The following is a 15,455-nucleotide window of genomic DNA, read 5'->3' as shown; positions in this document are numbered from 1 at the left end:
GCCGGAACACTCATCTTTGAACCACGCCCAGTTCATTGACGCACCAAGCTTTTGTTTGAACTTCAAATGTTTAAACAATTTCCCGCAACTATAAAAACAGTCCAACCAAGTGGGTTTTACAGCGAAACAATGTGGAGTCGCCTCGCTTTGGTTGCCATTTTCGGTGTTTGGTGCACTGTAAGTTTGGGCTGCGCCCCAGCCGCCATTTTTAACGGTTTCCTTCCAGACTGACGGGGAATGTCAGCCGAGTGATGGAGCGGCTGCGCCATCTAGGGTCCCCCAGACGATCAAAGCGAAGACATGGCAACGACCCCCCATCATCCTGCCTCTGAATAGCTACGCCCTTGACAAGGATGGAGCTAGGTAGGGTTTCTGCGTGACAAAGTGGGAGAGAGTTAGAGGGTGGGGCACTGTTTAGGACGCAGACTCTGGTGAGACCGGCAGTGTTGCCGCCCGCCGAAGGCTTCAACCCATTGTTGTCATCCAAGTCGAGAGGTCAACCCTCAAACTGGCAGGGCATTGACTTGTGCCAAACCGGAAACAGCGCGCCAGCGGCTGCAGATGCAGTCTCGTTAGCTGTGGCCTTCCGGCAGGCGCAGGAGCCGCGGGTGGGGGACGATCGGCTCTTCTACGGCTTCCGCACCCTTCCAGTGGAAAGTCCATGCGTCCAACCGGCGCAGCCGACCAAAAGCCCCCCTTCCCAAGACGAGAACATCTACGCCCTCAATGGGCAAATAGTGGAACTGCAGCCTAGTCAACAGAACGACGACCTTTCGGAGGAGGCTGTCAGCCAACTACTGGATTTGGGCCTATCAGAGGAGGCCTCCAGGCGCCCCCCCTCACTCCAAGGGCCGTCGCTGGCCGACCTGGGCTACAGCCCTGTGAGAGGTAATACTCCAGTCCGAGATTTGACAGATGACAGTGTGGAATGTCAGTTGTTTCAGCTAAGTTTGTGCCAGATGCCAACTGCGCCCAACCGCCCACGTTGCCTTCCGTCACTCCAGTGGCGTGCCTTGGAGGATTCCAGGCGGGCGCAGTGGCGTACAAGCCAGCCCAAGTGAAAATTCTCAGAAAAACACGCAAAGAACCGCAGAACTTGAGCGTGCTGGCCAGTCTTGAGCAGCGCACTGCATTGAATCGCAGTTCGTGATTTCCTGAGTTGAAGGAAAGTGATTGTGCAAAAAAACTGAAAAAACCGAGGGGGCGAAGCCCTTGAATAAATGTATAGAGATTGCGGGATTTTTGTTTATATCAAGCGGATTTTTTTTGGGCTTTGGATGGTGTGATCCCCACCCTAAAAGACGCCAATTCTAGGGAACATTTTAAAAACAACCTTTACCAATTGTAGGGACTTAAGCCCGTGTCTCATGCATCCGTTTGTACGATGATACAATGGTACGAAAGTGTTTCTATTGGTTGGAGATCTGTCAATTCGTCTGTCGTCGTACGACGTGGACGAATTGACAGATCTCCAACCAATAGAAACACTTTCGTATCATCGTACGATCGTATAAACGGATGCATGGGACACGGGCTTTAAGCCGGTTCAGAAAATTAAACGGTTCAGTATGCCTAAAGCATGTGTCCCATGCATCCGTTTGTACGATGATACGATGGTACGAAAGTGTTTCTATTGGTTGGAGATCTGTCAATTCGTCCTCCGTTCGTAAGACGGCGATCCATTCGATAATGTTTAACTTGTGCGTTGCAGAACCAGAGAAACTTGAAATCAACAGTGCATTCGAGCGATGTTTGCACTGTGTTGCGTCGTACTCCCAAAACAGCCGAGTTCAACGAATTGAACGAGAACGGGTGTAGTGAGGAGGCGGTGTCCACCAATCTCCTAGTGCCCGGCGATATAATCGAAATCCCGTCTCACGGCTGCATTATGCATTGCGATGCAGTCCTACTGACCGGAAACTGCATCCTCAACGAAGCAATGTTGACAGGTAGATTACTACGGCCTCCAAACCCTCCGGGGGCTAAGAGTGTGTTCGTTTTCCAGGGGAGAGCGTTCCGGTGACCAAAACGGGCCTTCCCAACTTCCCCAGCATCATCTACGACCCGAAGGAGCATGCCAGGCACACGCTCTTTTGTGGCACGCATGTGATCCAGACGCGCTATTTCAACAACGAGAAAGTTCTGGCCTTGGTCATCCGCACCGGGTATATGACCTCGAAAGGTAAGGCTTGGGTCTGATCGGGAGAAAACCCTCCAACCTCCGTATTCTAGGGAATCTGGTCCGAAGCATCCTATATCCGCCGCCTGTGGACTTTCGCTTTGAGAAGGATAGTTACAAGTTCATCGGAGTCCTATCGGGTTTCGCCCTGGTGGGCTTTCTCTACACCGTCGTCGCCAAGGTGAGCACCTTCTGGTGGAAAAAATCCGTTTTGTGATTGGAGGATTTCAGATCATACGGGGCGTCTTGCTTCGGGACATAATCTTCCAAGCTCTCGATCTGGTGACTATCGTGGTGCCGCCCGCTTTGCCAGCCGCTATGACCGTGGGCAGTCTGTTTGCGCAAGTTGCGCTTCGGAAGAAGAACATCTTCTGTATTTCGCCCAGGACCATCAACGTCGCGGGCAGCATCAACTGCGTGTGCTTCGATAAGGTAGCTTTAGATTAGACTGGAAGTCCCGACAGTTGGTGCCATAGAGTGTGTTCTAGACCGGCACTTTGACTGAAGACGGGCTGGATCTGCTCTGCGTGGTTCCAACTCAGGCCGCCTCCTTCATCACCCCCGTCTCCAACGTGGAAGCCATGCGATTCGACACCTTCCTCTATGGACTGGTTTGCTGCCATTCCCTCAACATCATCGACAATCAGATCGTGGGCGACCCGCTGGATTTGAAGGTACCTCAAGGCTTCTGCGCTGCGAAGGGCTGCGGAACTGACTAAATAATTTTCTAGATGTTCGAGTCCACCAAGTGGGCCATGGAGGAGATGAGCGGCCTCGCCGAGAACAACAAGTTCAATGTACTCTTCCCCACTGTGTTCAAGCCGCCCAAGAACAGGAGCGGCCCCAATCAGAATCTCAGTGAGGACCCCCAAATCGGTAATGCTTTTCCCTAATGTTCCTTGAGTGGGCGCTTATCTGGCGTGGTCTTTTAGGAATCCTGCGGGAGTTTCCGTTTTCCAGCAGCTCTCAGCGCATGGGCGTGATCGTCAGACGCCTGAACGGCGCCCACTTCGAGTACTACTGCAAAGGGAGCCCGGAAATGATCCTGAACTTTGTCAAAGCGGAAACGGTCCCGGCCAACTTTCACGAGATTCTGGAAAGCTACACGCAGGAGGGCTATCGGGTGATTGCGATGGCGCACAAAGAACTACGGCTTGGCTACACAAAGGTACTGTGCTGAAAATGAGGTTTCCTGTGAATGTCCCTGATTTTTCATTGGGCCATTCAGGTGCAAAAAGTCCAGAGGGAAGCCATCGAAAACGAGCTGAACTTCTTGGGACTGATCGTGCTGGAGAACCGGCTGAAGCCGGAGACTTTCCCCTCGATCCAGGACCTGAACGAGGCCAACATCCGCGTCATAATGGTCACAGGTACTAGAACTTGGGTGCAAAATTGCTCAAAATTGAGTGCATTTTCGGTGCTTAGGCGACAATATCCTGACGGCCATCTCAGTGGCCAAGGACTGCGACATTGTGCTGCCCAGCCAGACGATTATCACTGTGAACAGCGACAACAGCAGTCCGCCCAACTTGTACTACACTTTAACCAACACGAAGGACCGCGGCAAAGCTCCTAAAGGTAAGCGTTGGAGGCAAGCTACATCCTGTAGCCTGCGCGTTGCATGGTAAAATCCTGACAAACTGTATTGTGTAGATCTCTCGGTGATGTCCAACTCGGCCAGCGTCGCCAGCTTGGAAACGCTGGAAAGTCAGCTACAGACTGCGTCCCTGGGCGCGGCCAGACGCGGGAACGACGCAACGCTCCGGCCGGACGGCTTGATGAACAACTACCGATTTGCTATGACTGGAAGGACGTGGGCCGTGATCAAGGAGCACTATCCAGAGCTGATGCCCAGGATTTGTACTCGAGGTGATTTGCTAGCTTGTGGAAGTATTGCGCACTTTTACACGTGTGTGTTTGCAGGGACGGTGTTCGCGCGAATGGCCCCCGATCAGAAGCAGCAGCTGGTTCAAGAGCTGCAAGGCCTGGGCTACTATGTTGGTGAGTGTTGTATGGGTTGAGTCAGGTCATTATCGGACACAAAACGAATCTTTCGAACGGAAAGATTCGTTTTGTGTCCGATAATGGACAAAATTAATACTCCAAATGCATGCCAAGGCTTAAAGCAGCAACAACGCAACACATAAAAACTGATGATGGTGGAAAAATACACCGAAACGTATTTCTATTGATAAATAGAGACAAAAAATGACTGAAACCCCGGACTGAATTTGATTTGAAATTGAAACACAGTCAAGAAAGCATATACAATAATAATAAATGTAACACTACAAATCTCCAAGGAGAACCTCGATTTGCTCCAGCGTCTTCAGATTGGGTTCCCTCTTCCTCCCGAAGAGGATCGAACCGATGCTGTTACTGCCCATTATGCACTATTTTCGCTTATTGCACACGTTGAGTACAGTGGCTTAATTGAAGTACTAATTATTGAACCGTTTTTTGAAGAGTTTAGCGCCGCATCCTTGAATCCAAACCTGCTAATGGTGTTGCCAGCGAATTCATAAACGCATTTAGCTTTTGGAGTTTGCTTTCGAATATTTAGGGCGTTCACTGTGCTGATTTACCGATGAAAATCGATGCTTTCATTAGACTTTCTAAGCCAACAACAATTTGGAACGCAGCACATTTTCTTGCTCGGCAAAAAATGCATGCCAAGGCTTAAAGCAGCAACAACGCTACACATAAAAACTGATGATGGTGGAAAAATACACCGAAACCCATTTTAATTGATAAATAAATTGAAACACAGTCAGGAAAGTATATACAATTGTGTGTTTCAGCCATGTGCGGGGATGGAGCTAATGACTGCGGCGCCCTCAAAGCGGCCAACACCGGCATTTCGCTGTCCGAGGCCGAGTCCAGCGTGGCCTCGCCCTTCACCTCAAAAAACCCGAACATCACCTGCGTACTGGAGGTGATCAGAGAGGGGCGGGCCGCTTTGGTGACCAGTTTTGGCATTTTCAAGTACATGGCCAGCTACTCGCTCTGCCAGTTCGTTGCCGTGCTCATTCTCTACTCCCTGGAGTCCAATCTGACCGACACGCAGTTTTTGTACAGCGATCTTTGCATCATTTCCACGGTGGCGTTTTTCTTCGGTCGCACCGAGTCCTACCCCGGCAAACTGCATCGGCACGCCCCCCTCACCGGGTTGGTCAGCCTCTCGCAGATCGCCTCGCTGGCCATCCACACCTGCCTGATTGTGTTCTTCCAAACGGCCGCCTTTCTGCACCTGAAGGCCCAGCCGTGGTTCGTCCCCTTCCTCAAGGCCTCCGACAATGTGTCCTGCTTGGAAAACTACACCATCTTCACCATGAGCAGTTTCCAGTACATCATCCTGGCCATAGTGTTTTCCAAGGGATACCCGTACAGAAAATCCATGTTCACCAACCGCGGCTTCGTCCTGTGCACTCTGGGCGTGACGGTCGTCTCAACGTATCTGGCCCTCTGCCCGGCCACAGTCGTCCAAAACTACATGGGGCTCGTGATGCCCGACTCCATGCTGTTTCGCTTCTACATAGCAGGCTACGCGGTCGCCAATTTTCTGAGTAGTATTTTCGTCGAGTACGTGATTATCGAGCAGTTGCTGCTCAAGAGGCTGCGCTTCAAGTTCCACAACGTGGACAAGTCCAAGAAGAAGTACCTGGCGATTGAGCGCGACCTGAACAAGGACCGCAAGTGGCCGCTGCTGACTTCGGACTTCAAGGACGCAGCCAGTCCGCTGAGCCCCGCTCCCGAGTGCCATGCCGAAATCGTCATCGAAAAGGAGAAGAAGTTCGACAAGAACCACGTGCTTAACAAGCTGTTTGACGATGCGGTGAGCTCCTGCCCCAATTCGGCTTTCACCACCCCCACGCATCTGCTGGCCACACCGAACCACCAGTACAGCACGCCCAGCCACCAAATGCCCTCCCCGCTGCGCCAGCATGAAACCGGGTACTTCTCCCGGGAGAGTTTCGACTTCTGCTCAACGGAGAACGCGTCCAGCCCCACCAAGAGCGACACCTTCAAGTCGGTCAGCAACAACAGAAGCAGCTACGACATGGCCAGCTCGCAGCTGAACATCCCGGACATACCGTTTGATGACGCCTCAGTCACCATCATGGACTCGCCCACCAAGTCCGTCAACATTTCGATGGGCAATGGGGACATGTCGGTCAACTACAGCGGCTTCAACGCGTTCGGCATCAGCAAAAGCCCGCCAGATGACAAAAATGGGGAAAATCTGCGCCTGGAGTTGAACAACTTCGACATCAACAGGTGATATGACCGATGCTTTTGGGGGGCGGGTGGAGAACTTCCGCTAGGGGGCACCGAGTTGCCCAGCCGCGTTTTCGTAGGTATTTTTTCTGTACTTAATTTTAGGGATGAATGTATTTATTAACCGAGAAAAACAGTTCCTAATTAGGAATAGTGTTGAGGAGGCCTGCGTGGGGAAATACTAGATTTCAACTATTTATTGTTGCGGCCTGAACACAATTTAAACATAAGACTTTAGGTTCTCTGAATTGTAGTTTTAGTGCGGTTAAGATTGAGCCCCGCCCGGCTAGGGGCGGGCTCACAGCTAGTTAGTTAGGACAAATAGAGGGTGAATTGCTTGTTAAGCGAGTAGTAGTGCGGGTTTATTAACTATTTGCCCCACTGTTAATAGGGTTTTAGTATTACTATAATTAATGGAAGGTTTATGGCTGATTCGTTATATGTAGAGTGTAACTCAATAATTGTTTTTTTTTCTTCTACTAACCTGAGGTCATCCATCCATTTTCACTTCTAAACAACTGATGCTTCGGAGATTCACTAATTTTTTGGATATTCAAGTTTTCAGTTTTTTGGAGACCGATAGGTCATATTGCGGCTTTTTGACAACTGAACGTCAGGCCATCAAAGATGGCGGCACCAGGAAGTTAAGGGAAAATGCAAAATCTAATTGAATCAATTATCCGCGTTGCTAAAAAATTGTACACACTTCGGCCGAGAAGACTATTAAATGCCTGGGGCACATTATATCAGTTTTCGGTACCTTCCTTCTCGTCCTAGGTATATAATATCTTAGTTTAACACTGCTTTCCTGCTTTATCTGCATAAGGCGGACAGAGATAGATTGATGTTTGTCTCTAAAAAATCAGCACACGGGGCTGTTTGGGAAAAATGTCATTAACATCAGTCATTCTATTTTGACCTGTCAAAATGAAAAAAGTGCGTTTTCCAGTGAAAAGTGCCAATGCAAAGGTGATTTAACTTTTCCATTACAGAGACTTGGTCCTAAACACAACAGCAATCGCTTTTTGGTCCTACAAAACTGGCAATTGCGTTAAAAGTCACGCACTTTGCAAAAAATGAAAAATCTCTTAACACTGGTAGCAAAGAGCCGCGATCCAGATTTTACGTTCCAACCCGATTAGTCCACACGCTGTGATTAAGAAAACACCACATTGGATTGGAAATAATTGCTTTAATTCCTTCGACTTACACCCGAGCTGGGAGTAAGTTATTCATTAAGACGAACTTCAGCCCCCAACTGCTCATGCGTGCCAGCACGATGGGAGGAAATATCACAAACATGATATAAAAAACTCAATTGCATCACAAACTATTCTCACGTACGCTACGAATTGGCTAACTTAAACCTACCAAATTACAGGTAATTAGCATTAAACACTAAAAAGGGAATCGTTTACGTCTACGGCTTGGTTGTTTAATAAATAGGAATGATAAGGTTTTTAAATTGATAACACACACACGTTCCTAGAGCAAAATTCCGGGCGCACTCGACATTGCGAAAGTTTCGATATTTACATTGTAAGCGGGTGAAAAGACAATCAATCCTTGCTCTTGCTGTTCTTCCTCTTGTGTATCCGCTTGTGGTAGCTCTGGGCGAAAGAGTTCACTATCGAAATCACAAAGTAGATGATCATGACTATGACGAACTTTTCGAAAACGGCGGCCAGAATGTTGCCGCCCGCCTCTTTCACGCTTTTGGTGGCCTTCTTGTGCAGTTTGTTCTTCTGGCCGTCCAGGAAGGCCTTGAAGGGCACCTGAAGCTTCTGGCCAATCACCGGCACCAACACCAGGTAGTGGATGGCCGTCTCGATCAGCGTCTCATTGAACGCAATAATGACGAAAAGCTTCTGGATGTGCATCTTAATGACGGCTTTGCCGATCAGGGTCGCGCCGAAGAAGGTCCAGAATGGCACCAGGAAATGGCCGCATGTGATGCCCGCGAGGTCAAACAGCGGGTTCGGGATCTGTGGAGCCAAGAGTGAACACTGAGCGGCAATGGGATGCAAAGCGACTTACGCTGGCGCAAGCCAGGATGCCAAAGAACCCGACTTTCTGCACCAGTTGCTCCACGAAAAGCTTGCCCTTGTCGAGAATCGAGAGCTTTTCCCGGTTCTGCTGCTTCTTCTGGAGCTCCTCGAACTCTTTCAGGTCATCGTCCTCGTCCTCCGGCTCCAATCTGTGAGCAAGGTTTGATGTTGGCAACCAAAGTGCGCGACTTACGAGCTACATACCCAGATAGGCGCGCGGCCTTTGCCATGAAATAGGGCGGCAGCTCGCCGAGAGCGGTGCCGGCCCCCCAGCACATTGCTTCCAGCCGCACTTTGGACATAATGGCTAGAATAGTCACTGGAAGCGTGCTTCCTTCGCCTTCGGCCGGACACACAATGCTGGAAAAGCTTGGGGATGAAACGGCCGGGCGCAAAAAGCGGGGCTACTTACTCTTCAGGGTACGGCGGCTCGGGGAAGTTGAGGCTGCCGCATTCGTAGCCGGCCAATGTGACTGCCGCGATGTGAGGCCCCAAGTATAAGAGAAACGTGTGAAGCCCCGTGCCCAAGCCCACTGAGGACAGAATACCTGCAACACTGTGCGTTAGATGGGGGTTGCTACCTCAATCGCTGGCTCAAGCTTGCCTAATCCCGTCCAATAGAGGCACCACAGCACTTTCCTATATACACCTTGGACAGCGGCGTGGTGCGGCCCTTGCATGTTAACTAATAAATATAACGATAATACTGAGATCCCCAACAGAGCGACTAGAGTCCTATTTGCTAAAAAGCTGCAAAAAACGCGTTTCAACTTTTCTTCCCCGGGTGAGTGCGGGTCACTTACTTTCTACCATAGTGCGTGCCCAATTCCAGACACTCCCTTAAAAAATACTCCATAGTCTGGACGGGCTTTTTCCATAGGACGATACTCTCCCGTTCAACCCGGTCCTTTTCCCGCTGCTTCTTCTGCGCCTCATTGGTGGGCGCTTTGCTATTTGCAACGCTTTGTACTATGTTTCCGTTGCTGTTCGGCCCGCTCGCAGTCGCTTCCTTTCTTTTGCTGGCCATTTTGTAGCCCAGTCTTTGCAGCTACAAACCAGTGGAATCATCCAGTTTTACTCATTTGAATTATTCATTTTGCGCAACAGTTGCCGGAAGCATTACGAAAAGGTGAAACTTATTACTTTCGCTTGCAACCGACCGAATGGTGTAATGTTGAAATGGAGTGATAAATCGTATATTAACAATAAAATTGCGTGAATAAGTTTATGCTTTTTTGCTGTACAGGGTGTCTGGAAATTGCCGGGAATATTTTAAAGAGAATTGTACCTCCTGAAGATGTTTGCTAAACGGTTGAGTCAAGTTGATGCGGCACTCTTCAATGAGCGGGAGTGGGAACAGTTTTTTATATTAATAAATGCGGTCTTCAGTCAGAAGTGGCACATACACACTTGATTGCCAGGAAAACTGAATCATTAGAGCGCACAGGCCCATAAACTACTGATTTGATCGTGTTATCTTTAAGTGATTTTCCCAAATAACCCAATTCCCATAAACCCAGCGACTTACAAGTTTCACTGAATGATACCATTCCGCTTCCTCGCTCATTGTCTCAAAGTTTTGGGCGAACTTGAGCTTTAACACTCCGAACTCTCGAGCGATTTGCATCGGACTGTTGCCACTTAGCGCATAAACGATTGGTAAACAATTCGGACACGCAGTGGGAAAGTACCGAGCGCACCTTCGACCATCGAACAAGCAGAATTTGCCTTAACAAAATGTTTCTAATAATAAGTGGGTCGGGTGATGTCGACCTTCGGTCACACTGTGCTGGTTAGCGATGGAAAATCTAATTTTAGCCAGACAAAAAAAATTATTAGAGAATCCAGAGACACCCTGTGTGCGGAAATAATGCGGCTTGTAGTCGGTTTAATGCATCAAAGTCCGGCGGATCATCCGATGGCTGCGAGCCGGTACTTTCTTTAATTACAAACCAGGACCGGACGATGCAGCTTTCCCCTTAGAAGTGGGCAAATGAGGCGAAAAAAGGAAAAAGCCGCGTTCTAGAATTAGTCCACAACATCAATCAACTACATCTAGGCATACTCAGAGCTACCAGTGTAAGACATAGTCAGGGCAACACAACACAAAATGGGGCTGCACAGTAACAAAGCGCTTTAGGCTACAGAAAATGGCCTGCTTTGCCCAAGAGCTGCTAAGACACTGCTGGAGCAAAGCAGGCTTTAAGGGGGCGAAAGCAACAAAACAAAGCTCTAAGTCACAAAATCCAATCACATCCTACCAGTTCCTGTTTATTGCCGCTACATTTTTGGCCCCTTTTCCGGCACTCGGCCTTTAATTGCTCTTTCGTGAGATTGAGCAGTTCATCTGCGCTTTTTGATTTTGGTGCCAATGAGTCTTTGGCCAATCGTGGTACCAAATCCGGCAAGGTTTTAGTTTTTGTACGCTGGCGGTTTTTACCAGGCATAGTGGGGAATTAATACGCTCTACTGTATTGTTAGTAACGATTTAAGAATCTACAAAATGAAAAAATGATCACGTTAATCTGGCAATCGCAATAACTTGCCAGATACCGAACTTACAAGGGCACCAGATTTAAACTAATTACGCAAATGATTAAACAATGAAAAACGCTGATAAGCACCCTGCCAGTGCTGTGTGCTGGGTAACTGATGGTGTGTCAGTCCCAGCCTTGGCGTACAGAGTACTTACATGGAATTAATGCAAATACAATGAATACATTAGAGACGTAACAGGCAGGCAGATGAACAGTGGCCAGAAATTAATAGTCTAATTAGGAAATGAGTTGTGAGGTTACATAAAGCATTTCCTTTCTTTGTTAGTGCGATCGCTTCCCAGCCTCAAAGCAAACCAAGTGGAATAGTTGGCGCGAGACCCAACGAAAGCACAAAACAAGCAAAACGGTGGCCAACATAAAGTCGAACAGGAAAATAAACGAAACAAAGTGCGGAGTTTTTCAAACGAACAAAAATGTGAATTGACTGCTCCAATGGGACGCAACTCTAGCTTGTTTATAGGGCGACTATCGATTTAAGCAATACGTACGAGTTTCTCTGTTCCTAATTTCATTAATGTTTCACTCACCTTTATCGACTTTTATTCAAAAATTCACATTTGAATCACTCACAACACTCATGACTGCTAAATGGGGAATAAATTGTTATCTGTCACAATGGCTGTCAAAATTAGATGGCGCTAGTAAAACCACGTCAGCCTATCGAGCACACTGTTGCCAGTATCGAATCATCCTAAACCAAGCTTTCGAATAAAAATAAAATCAATACAAAAAATACCTTCCCATTTAGAACGAAAACGAATTTTTGGGAAAATTTTAATTATTGTTCCGGTATTTTTCACATTTTTTTATGCACAATAAAGAAAAATTTGGCGATTTTCTGCTACTGTGCCAAAGATAACGAAGGAGAAGACTTCCAGTTACTACCCTAACCTCTATAAACATTGAGATACATTTAAAAATTGCCCACTTTAGCAAAATTCTGCTCAATTGATGCCTGCAAAATGTGCGGTCGCGGAGGCAAAGGGAACCCCAAGAAACCACCAAAAGATGGTTTTGAGGATTGGGTAAGTACAAAGGCGAGCCCCATTCAGCCCCCCTAGCCCCAAATTGCCGTTTAAGGGCGGCTACATGGCGGCCAAGAAGGCCAAACTGCTAGACCAGTTCCACAGCGCCCAGGTGGAAAAAGTGTCGGATATTTTCGCAGGCGTTCGAATTCTTGTCAACGGATTCACTAACCCCTCGGCAGCCGAGCTGAAGAGCCTGATGGCGGCGCATGGGGGCGAGTACCATCTGTACCAGGCCTCGTCCACCACCCATATAATCGCCTCCAACTTGCCCAACGTTAAAGTAGGTCTTAAATGGTGATTTTCCTTATTAAATGGCGAAGTTTCAGATAAAGCACTTGGGGGCCGTCCCTATAGTGAAACCAGCCTGGATCACTGAGAGCATCGCTTTGAACAAGCTGCTGGATTACACCAACTATCTGCTGTACAGCAACCAGTCCAGGCTGCAGCCTGCGTTGAATTTTGTCGTTCTTCCAAAACCTGACGCTGATTTCATCGAGGAGGAAATTCCGTTAGTTGAGCGGTTTGTTAAGGGGCTCTTGATGTGATTTAACTTCTTTTGTAGTCGGGCAAAGAGTGCCAGCCGGTCGACGAAAACCGCGTCGGACCCGAAGTTTCTCGAAGAGTTTTACAGCAACTCCCGCTTGCATCTCATTTCGACATTGGGGGCTGAATTCAAGCAGCTGGTGAGCAAACTGCGAGAGGGCTCTAACGGCAAGTTTCCCGGCAGGGAAAAGCTGGTTTTACGCAGCGGTAGGTAATCGGGTAGGCTCACGTTGTTGCGGAATAACGGCTTTTTTCCAGCTCATGGAAATGCGGGCCCCAATGTGCCTGCGTCCATAGTCATGCACATCGACATGGATTGTTTCTTCGTCTCAGTAGGGCTGCGCAAGCATCCCGAGCTGAAGGGCCTGCCAGTGGCAATTGCCCATGCCAGAAGCGGAGTGCTTAACTCAGCCGATCCGACCCGACAGGCCATCAGGGATCAGGAGTTTGCCCTCTACGAGGAAAGACTGCCAGAAGGTTGCCATGTGAACTAGTCTAGGTTGGAACTGAGCTTGGAGCATTCTAGGTGGAGTATCCCGAGTGGTCGATATCAAGGAGCAGATGGACGGTTTGGCTTCGATGTCCGAAATCGCCAGCTGCAGCTACGAAGCGCGGAAGTACGGCATCAAGAACGGAATGTTTTTGGGGCAGGCGGTCAAGCAGTGTCCAGGCCTAAAGACCCTGCCTTATGACTTTGAGGTTTGGGTTTCCAGCGCAAAGAGAGGCTCCAGTTGATCTCCTCAATTTCCAGGGCTACAAGGAAGTTTCCAACCTGCTCTACCACACTGTGGCCTCATACACTCTGGACATAGAAGCGGTGAGCTGCGACGAGATGTACGTAGATGTAAAGGCGATTCTAGCCGAATGCGGCTTAACAGTGGAGGAATGGGCGTCGCATATTAGGAGCGAGATAATGGAAGTGACCGGCTGTCCATGCTCTACAGGTCAGTCTCTTTTGAAGTCGAAGACCTGCGGGGTTGACTGGACTTTTCACAGGTTTTGGAGCCAATAGGCTGCAGGCCCGGCTGGCCACCAGAAAAGCCAAACCGGCAGGACAGTATCACCTACAAGCGGACCAAGTGGACGCTTATATGGCCGAGATTTCCTTGGCTGATCTTCCAGGGGTGGGCAGAGCCACTTTGGCCAAGCTCAGGAATCTTGGTTGTAGCACTTGTGGGGACTTGCAGGTACCAGCTTGCGTCTTAGCAGCAAAATGGGCTAATGGATTTATTTTAGAGTGGCTCATTGAAAACCGTGCAGTCCGAGCTGGGAAACAAGCTGGGCGAGAGAATTTGGGAACAAGCGCACGGCCTGGACAACAGGCCCTTGGACTTTAACCACGAGCGAAAGTCTGTGTCGGCTGAAATCAACTACGGTAAAATTTCCCACTTTTTCCTACTTTCGCTCATTTTTGCGCGTGTTTGTAGGCATTCGGTTCAAAACCAGGGAGGAATGCTACAGCTTCCTGCAAAGCCTGGCCGGGGAGGTTTTTAGCCGTTTGTCCGACATTGGCATGAAGGCTCGGGGGCTCACGCTCAAGCTTTTAGTGCGCGCCGAAGGCGCCCCTGTTGTAAGTCAGCTGCCAGAGACTACTCAATGGACTCTTCATGGAAATGTTGCAGGAAACTGCCAAATTCCTAGGCCATGGCGTCTGCGACGCCATCACAAAGAGCAGCACCGCAAATTTGGTGTTTTCCACCTCTGAGGTGATCTACAAAGAAGCCAAGGCGATTTACGATAAGTTGAACGTGTCCTTTGCCGAACTGAGGGGAGTGGGAATCCAACTGACTAAACTGGAGAAAAATGCGCCCACCAACAAGGTAATTAAGTAACCAGCTCCTCCCCCCTGGAGCAGCGAATAATTGCGCTTTCCCCCTCAACCAGGCCATGAGCAACTTCTTGAAGCAAGCGCAAGCCAAGCCCGCAAAGGAACCGAGCTGCAGCTCGGAACAGGCAGCTCCACAGCCAAACCAGAAAGATCGCGATCCAAAACCCAAGGGCTCCACTAGTTCCAAGCCATTGCCTCGACTGAGCAAGGCGAAGAGCGGCACTAAAGGTACAAAGACTTTTACTTGCCGGCACCTTCAGCAATGCTTGTCGACAGGTGGAAAAGCATCGGCTAAGGGGACAATGCTGCAATTTTTGGGCCAAGGCAGCGCAGGCCCATTCCAAGTGAAACGGGAGCAAATCGACTTGGAGGTGTTGAAAGAGCTGCCGGAAGACATTCGCAACGAGTTGCTGAAAGAGTACCGGTTGGACGTGAATCAGCAACATGCAGCTGGCAAAAGCAAAGCAGAGAACTGTGCAAACAACGGTATGTTCTGTCATCACTCTCAAACAGCCCACGCAGTGAAACAAGAGGGATTTTGGTTATAGAAAGCTTGAAAGCGGACGCATCCTCATCAGCGTCAATCGCGAAACAGTCACCGTTCGCCTCTCAGACCTGGGAGCAGGTGAAAGAAGGAATCAAAACCTGGATCCAATCGGAAATGGAGCCCGCCGATGTAGACGTGGAAATGCTGGCCGAATACCTGCGAAGCTTGGCTCTGGATAGGCGCATTGAAACTCTCCAAGGCGGCTTCAACTTCCTCCACAGGTACGCGATAAATACAGTTGGTTGTGCAACTGCAGTTGGTGTTTTTATAGGAAATTTCAGAATTTAAGTTGCGCTTGGCATCGGGCCTACTTTTCCCTGGTGGATGCCGTCCAGCAAGGCATGGTAGCCCGTTACGGGAAAACCTTACTAATAGAGAATGTGAACTTTTCGTGTTGCCAAATCGACTAGATCTACGTGTTATCATAAGAGATAGACTTTCGAGGC

The 15,455-nt window shown here is 49.0% G+C and overlaps 3 protein-coding genes across 6 annotated transcripts in view; 2 read left to right on the top strand and 1 right to left on the bottom strand.

Moving 5' to 3' along the window:
• LOC109542951 (polyamine-transporting ATPase 13A3) overlaps positions 1–6,918 on the top strand; it is a gene marked incomplete in the record, with an annotated part of 11,185 nt that extends 4,267 nt beyond the window's left edge. Inside the window, 12 exon segments of the mRNA XM_019912419.2 lie at positions 1,712–1,949; positions 2,006–2,182; positions 2,233–2,360; positions 2,411–2,611; positions 2,668–2,853; positions 2,911–3,055; positions 3,112–3,347; positions 3,408–3,549; positions 3,605–3,757; positions 3,833–4,048; positions 4,103–4,180; positions 4,981–6,918. Of these exon segments, the coding sequence (XP_019767978.2) occupies positions 1,712–1,949; positions 2,006–2,182; positions 2,233–2,360; positions 2,411–2,611; positions 2,668–2,853; positions 2,911–3,055; positions 3,112–3,347; positions 3,408–3,549; positions 3,605–3,757; positions 3,833–4,048; positions 4,103–4,180; positions 4,981–6,461 (3,381 nt within the window).
• A 711-nt stretch (positions 6,919–7,629) lies between these two features.
• On the bottom strand, positions 7,630–11,693 carry LOC109542953 (vacuole membrane protein 1). Of its 4 annotated transcripts, XM_048665873.1 has the most exons (8): positions 11,591–11,674; positions 10,767–11,001; positions 9,309–9,553; positions 9,110–9,255; positions 8,918–9,053; positions 8,710–8,865; positions 8,495–8,654; positions 7,630–8,442 (listed from the first exon to the last, which is right to left on the bottom strand). In XM_048665873.1, the coding sequence occupies exons 2-8, from the start codon at positions 10,950–10,952 to the stop codon at positions 8,017–8,019; spliced, it is 1,455 nt and encodes a 484-aa protein (XP_048521830.1). In that variant the 5' UTR covers positions 10,953–11,001; positions 11,591–11,674; the 3' UTR covers positions 7,630–8,016. The 4 variants fall into 4 exon arrangements, with proteins under 4 accessions (XP_048521830.1, XP_048521834.1, XP_048521833.1 ...); XM_048665877.1 differs by lacking the exon at positions 10,767–11,001 and having other exon boundaries at positions 11,591–11,693; XM_048665876.1 differs by lacking the exon at positions 10,767–11,001 and having other exon boundaries at positions 11,552–11,594.
• Positions 11,694–11,737: 44 nt separating this feature from the next.
• Positions 11,738–15,443, top strand: LOC109542920 (DNA repair protein REV1). The gene is made up of 15 exons (XM_048665872.1): positions 11,738–12,088; positions 12,144–12,371; positions 12,418–12,599; positions 12,654–12,841; positions 12,893–13,111; positions 13,161–13,333; positions 13,386–13,578; positions 13,631–13,821; positions 13,871–14,009; positions 14,062–14,204; positions 14,257–14,454; positions 14,519–14,690; positions 14,739–14,948; positions 15,011–15,230; positions 15,281–15,443. The coding sequence occupies exons 1-15, from the start codon at positions 12,026–12,028 to the stop codon at positions 15,417–15,419; spliced, it is 2,658 nt and encodes an 885-aa protein (XP_048521829.1). The 5' UTR covers positions 11,738–12,025; the 3' UTR covers positions 15,420–15,443.
• Positions 15,444–15,455: the final 12 nt, after the last annotated feature.

Source organism: Dendroctonus ponderosae, unplaced genomic scaffold, assembly GCF_020466585.1.
Source record: "Dendroctonus ponderosae isolate FM_Combo_2020 unplaced genomic scaffold, Dpon_F_20191213v2 Dpon_F_20191213_4, whole genome shotgun sequence".
Taxonomy (NCBI): Eukaryota; Metazoa; Arthropoda; class Insecta; order Coleoptera; family Curculionidae; genus Dendroctonus; species Dendroctonus ponderosae.
The sequence above is the reverse complement of the archived record's forward strand: the minus strand, read 5'-3'. Positions and strand labels throughout refer to the sequence as shown.

Excerpts from the sequence above, each read along its gene's own strand:
- LOC109542920 (XM_048665872.1), top strand. The coding sequence starts at position 12,026 with ATGTGCGGTCGCGGAGGCAAAGGGAACCCCAAGAAACCACCAAAAGAT. Across the intron at positions 12,089-12,143 it reads AAGATGGTTTTGAGGATTGG|GGCGGCTACATGGCGGCCAA; the intron begins GTAAGTACAAAG and ends TTGCCGTTTAAG. Across the intron at positions 15,231-15,280 it reads GGCTTCAACTTCCTCCACAG|GAAATTTCAGAATTTAAGTT; the intron begins GTACGCGATAAA and ends GTGTTTTTATAG.
- LOC109542953 (XM_048665873.1), bottom strand. The coding sequence starts at position 10,952 with ATGCCTGGTAAAAACCGCCAGCGTACAAAAACTAAAACCTTGCCGGAT. Across the intron at positions 9,554-10,766 it reads GCGGCAATAAACAGGAACTG|CTGCAAAGACTGGGCTACAA; the intron begins GTAGGATGTGAT and ends ACTGGTTTGTAG. Across the intron at positions 8,443-8,494 it reads GCATCCTGGCTTGCGCCAGC|ATCCCGAACCCGCTGTTTGA; the intron begins GTAAGTCGCTTT and ends TTGGCTCCACAG.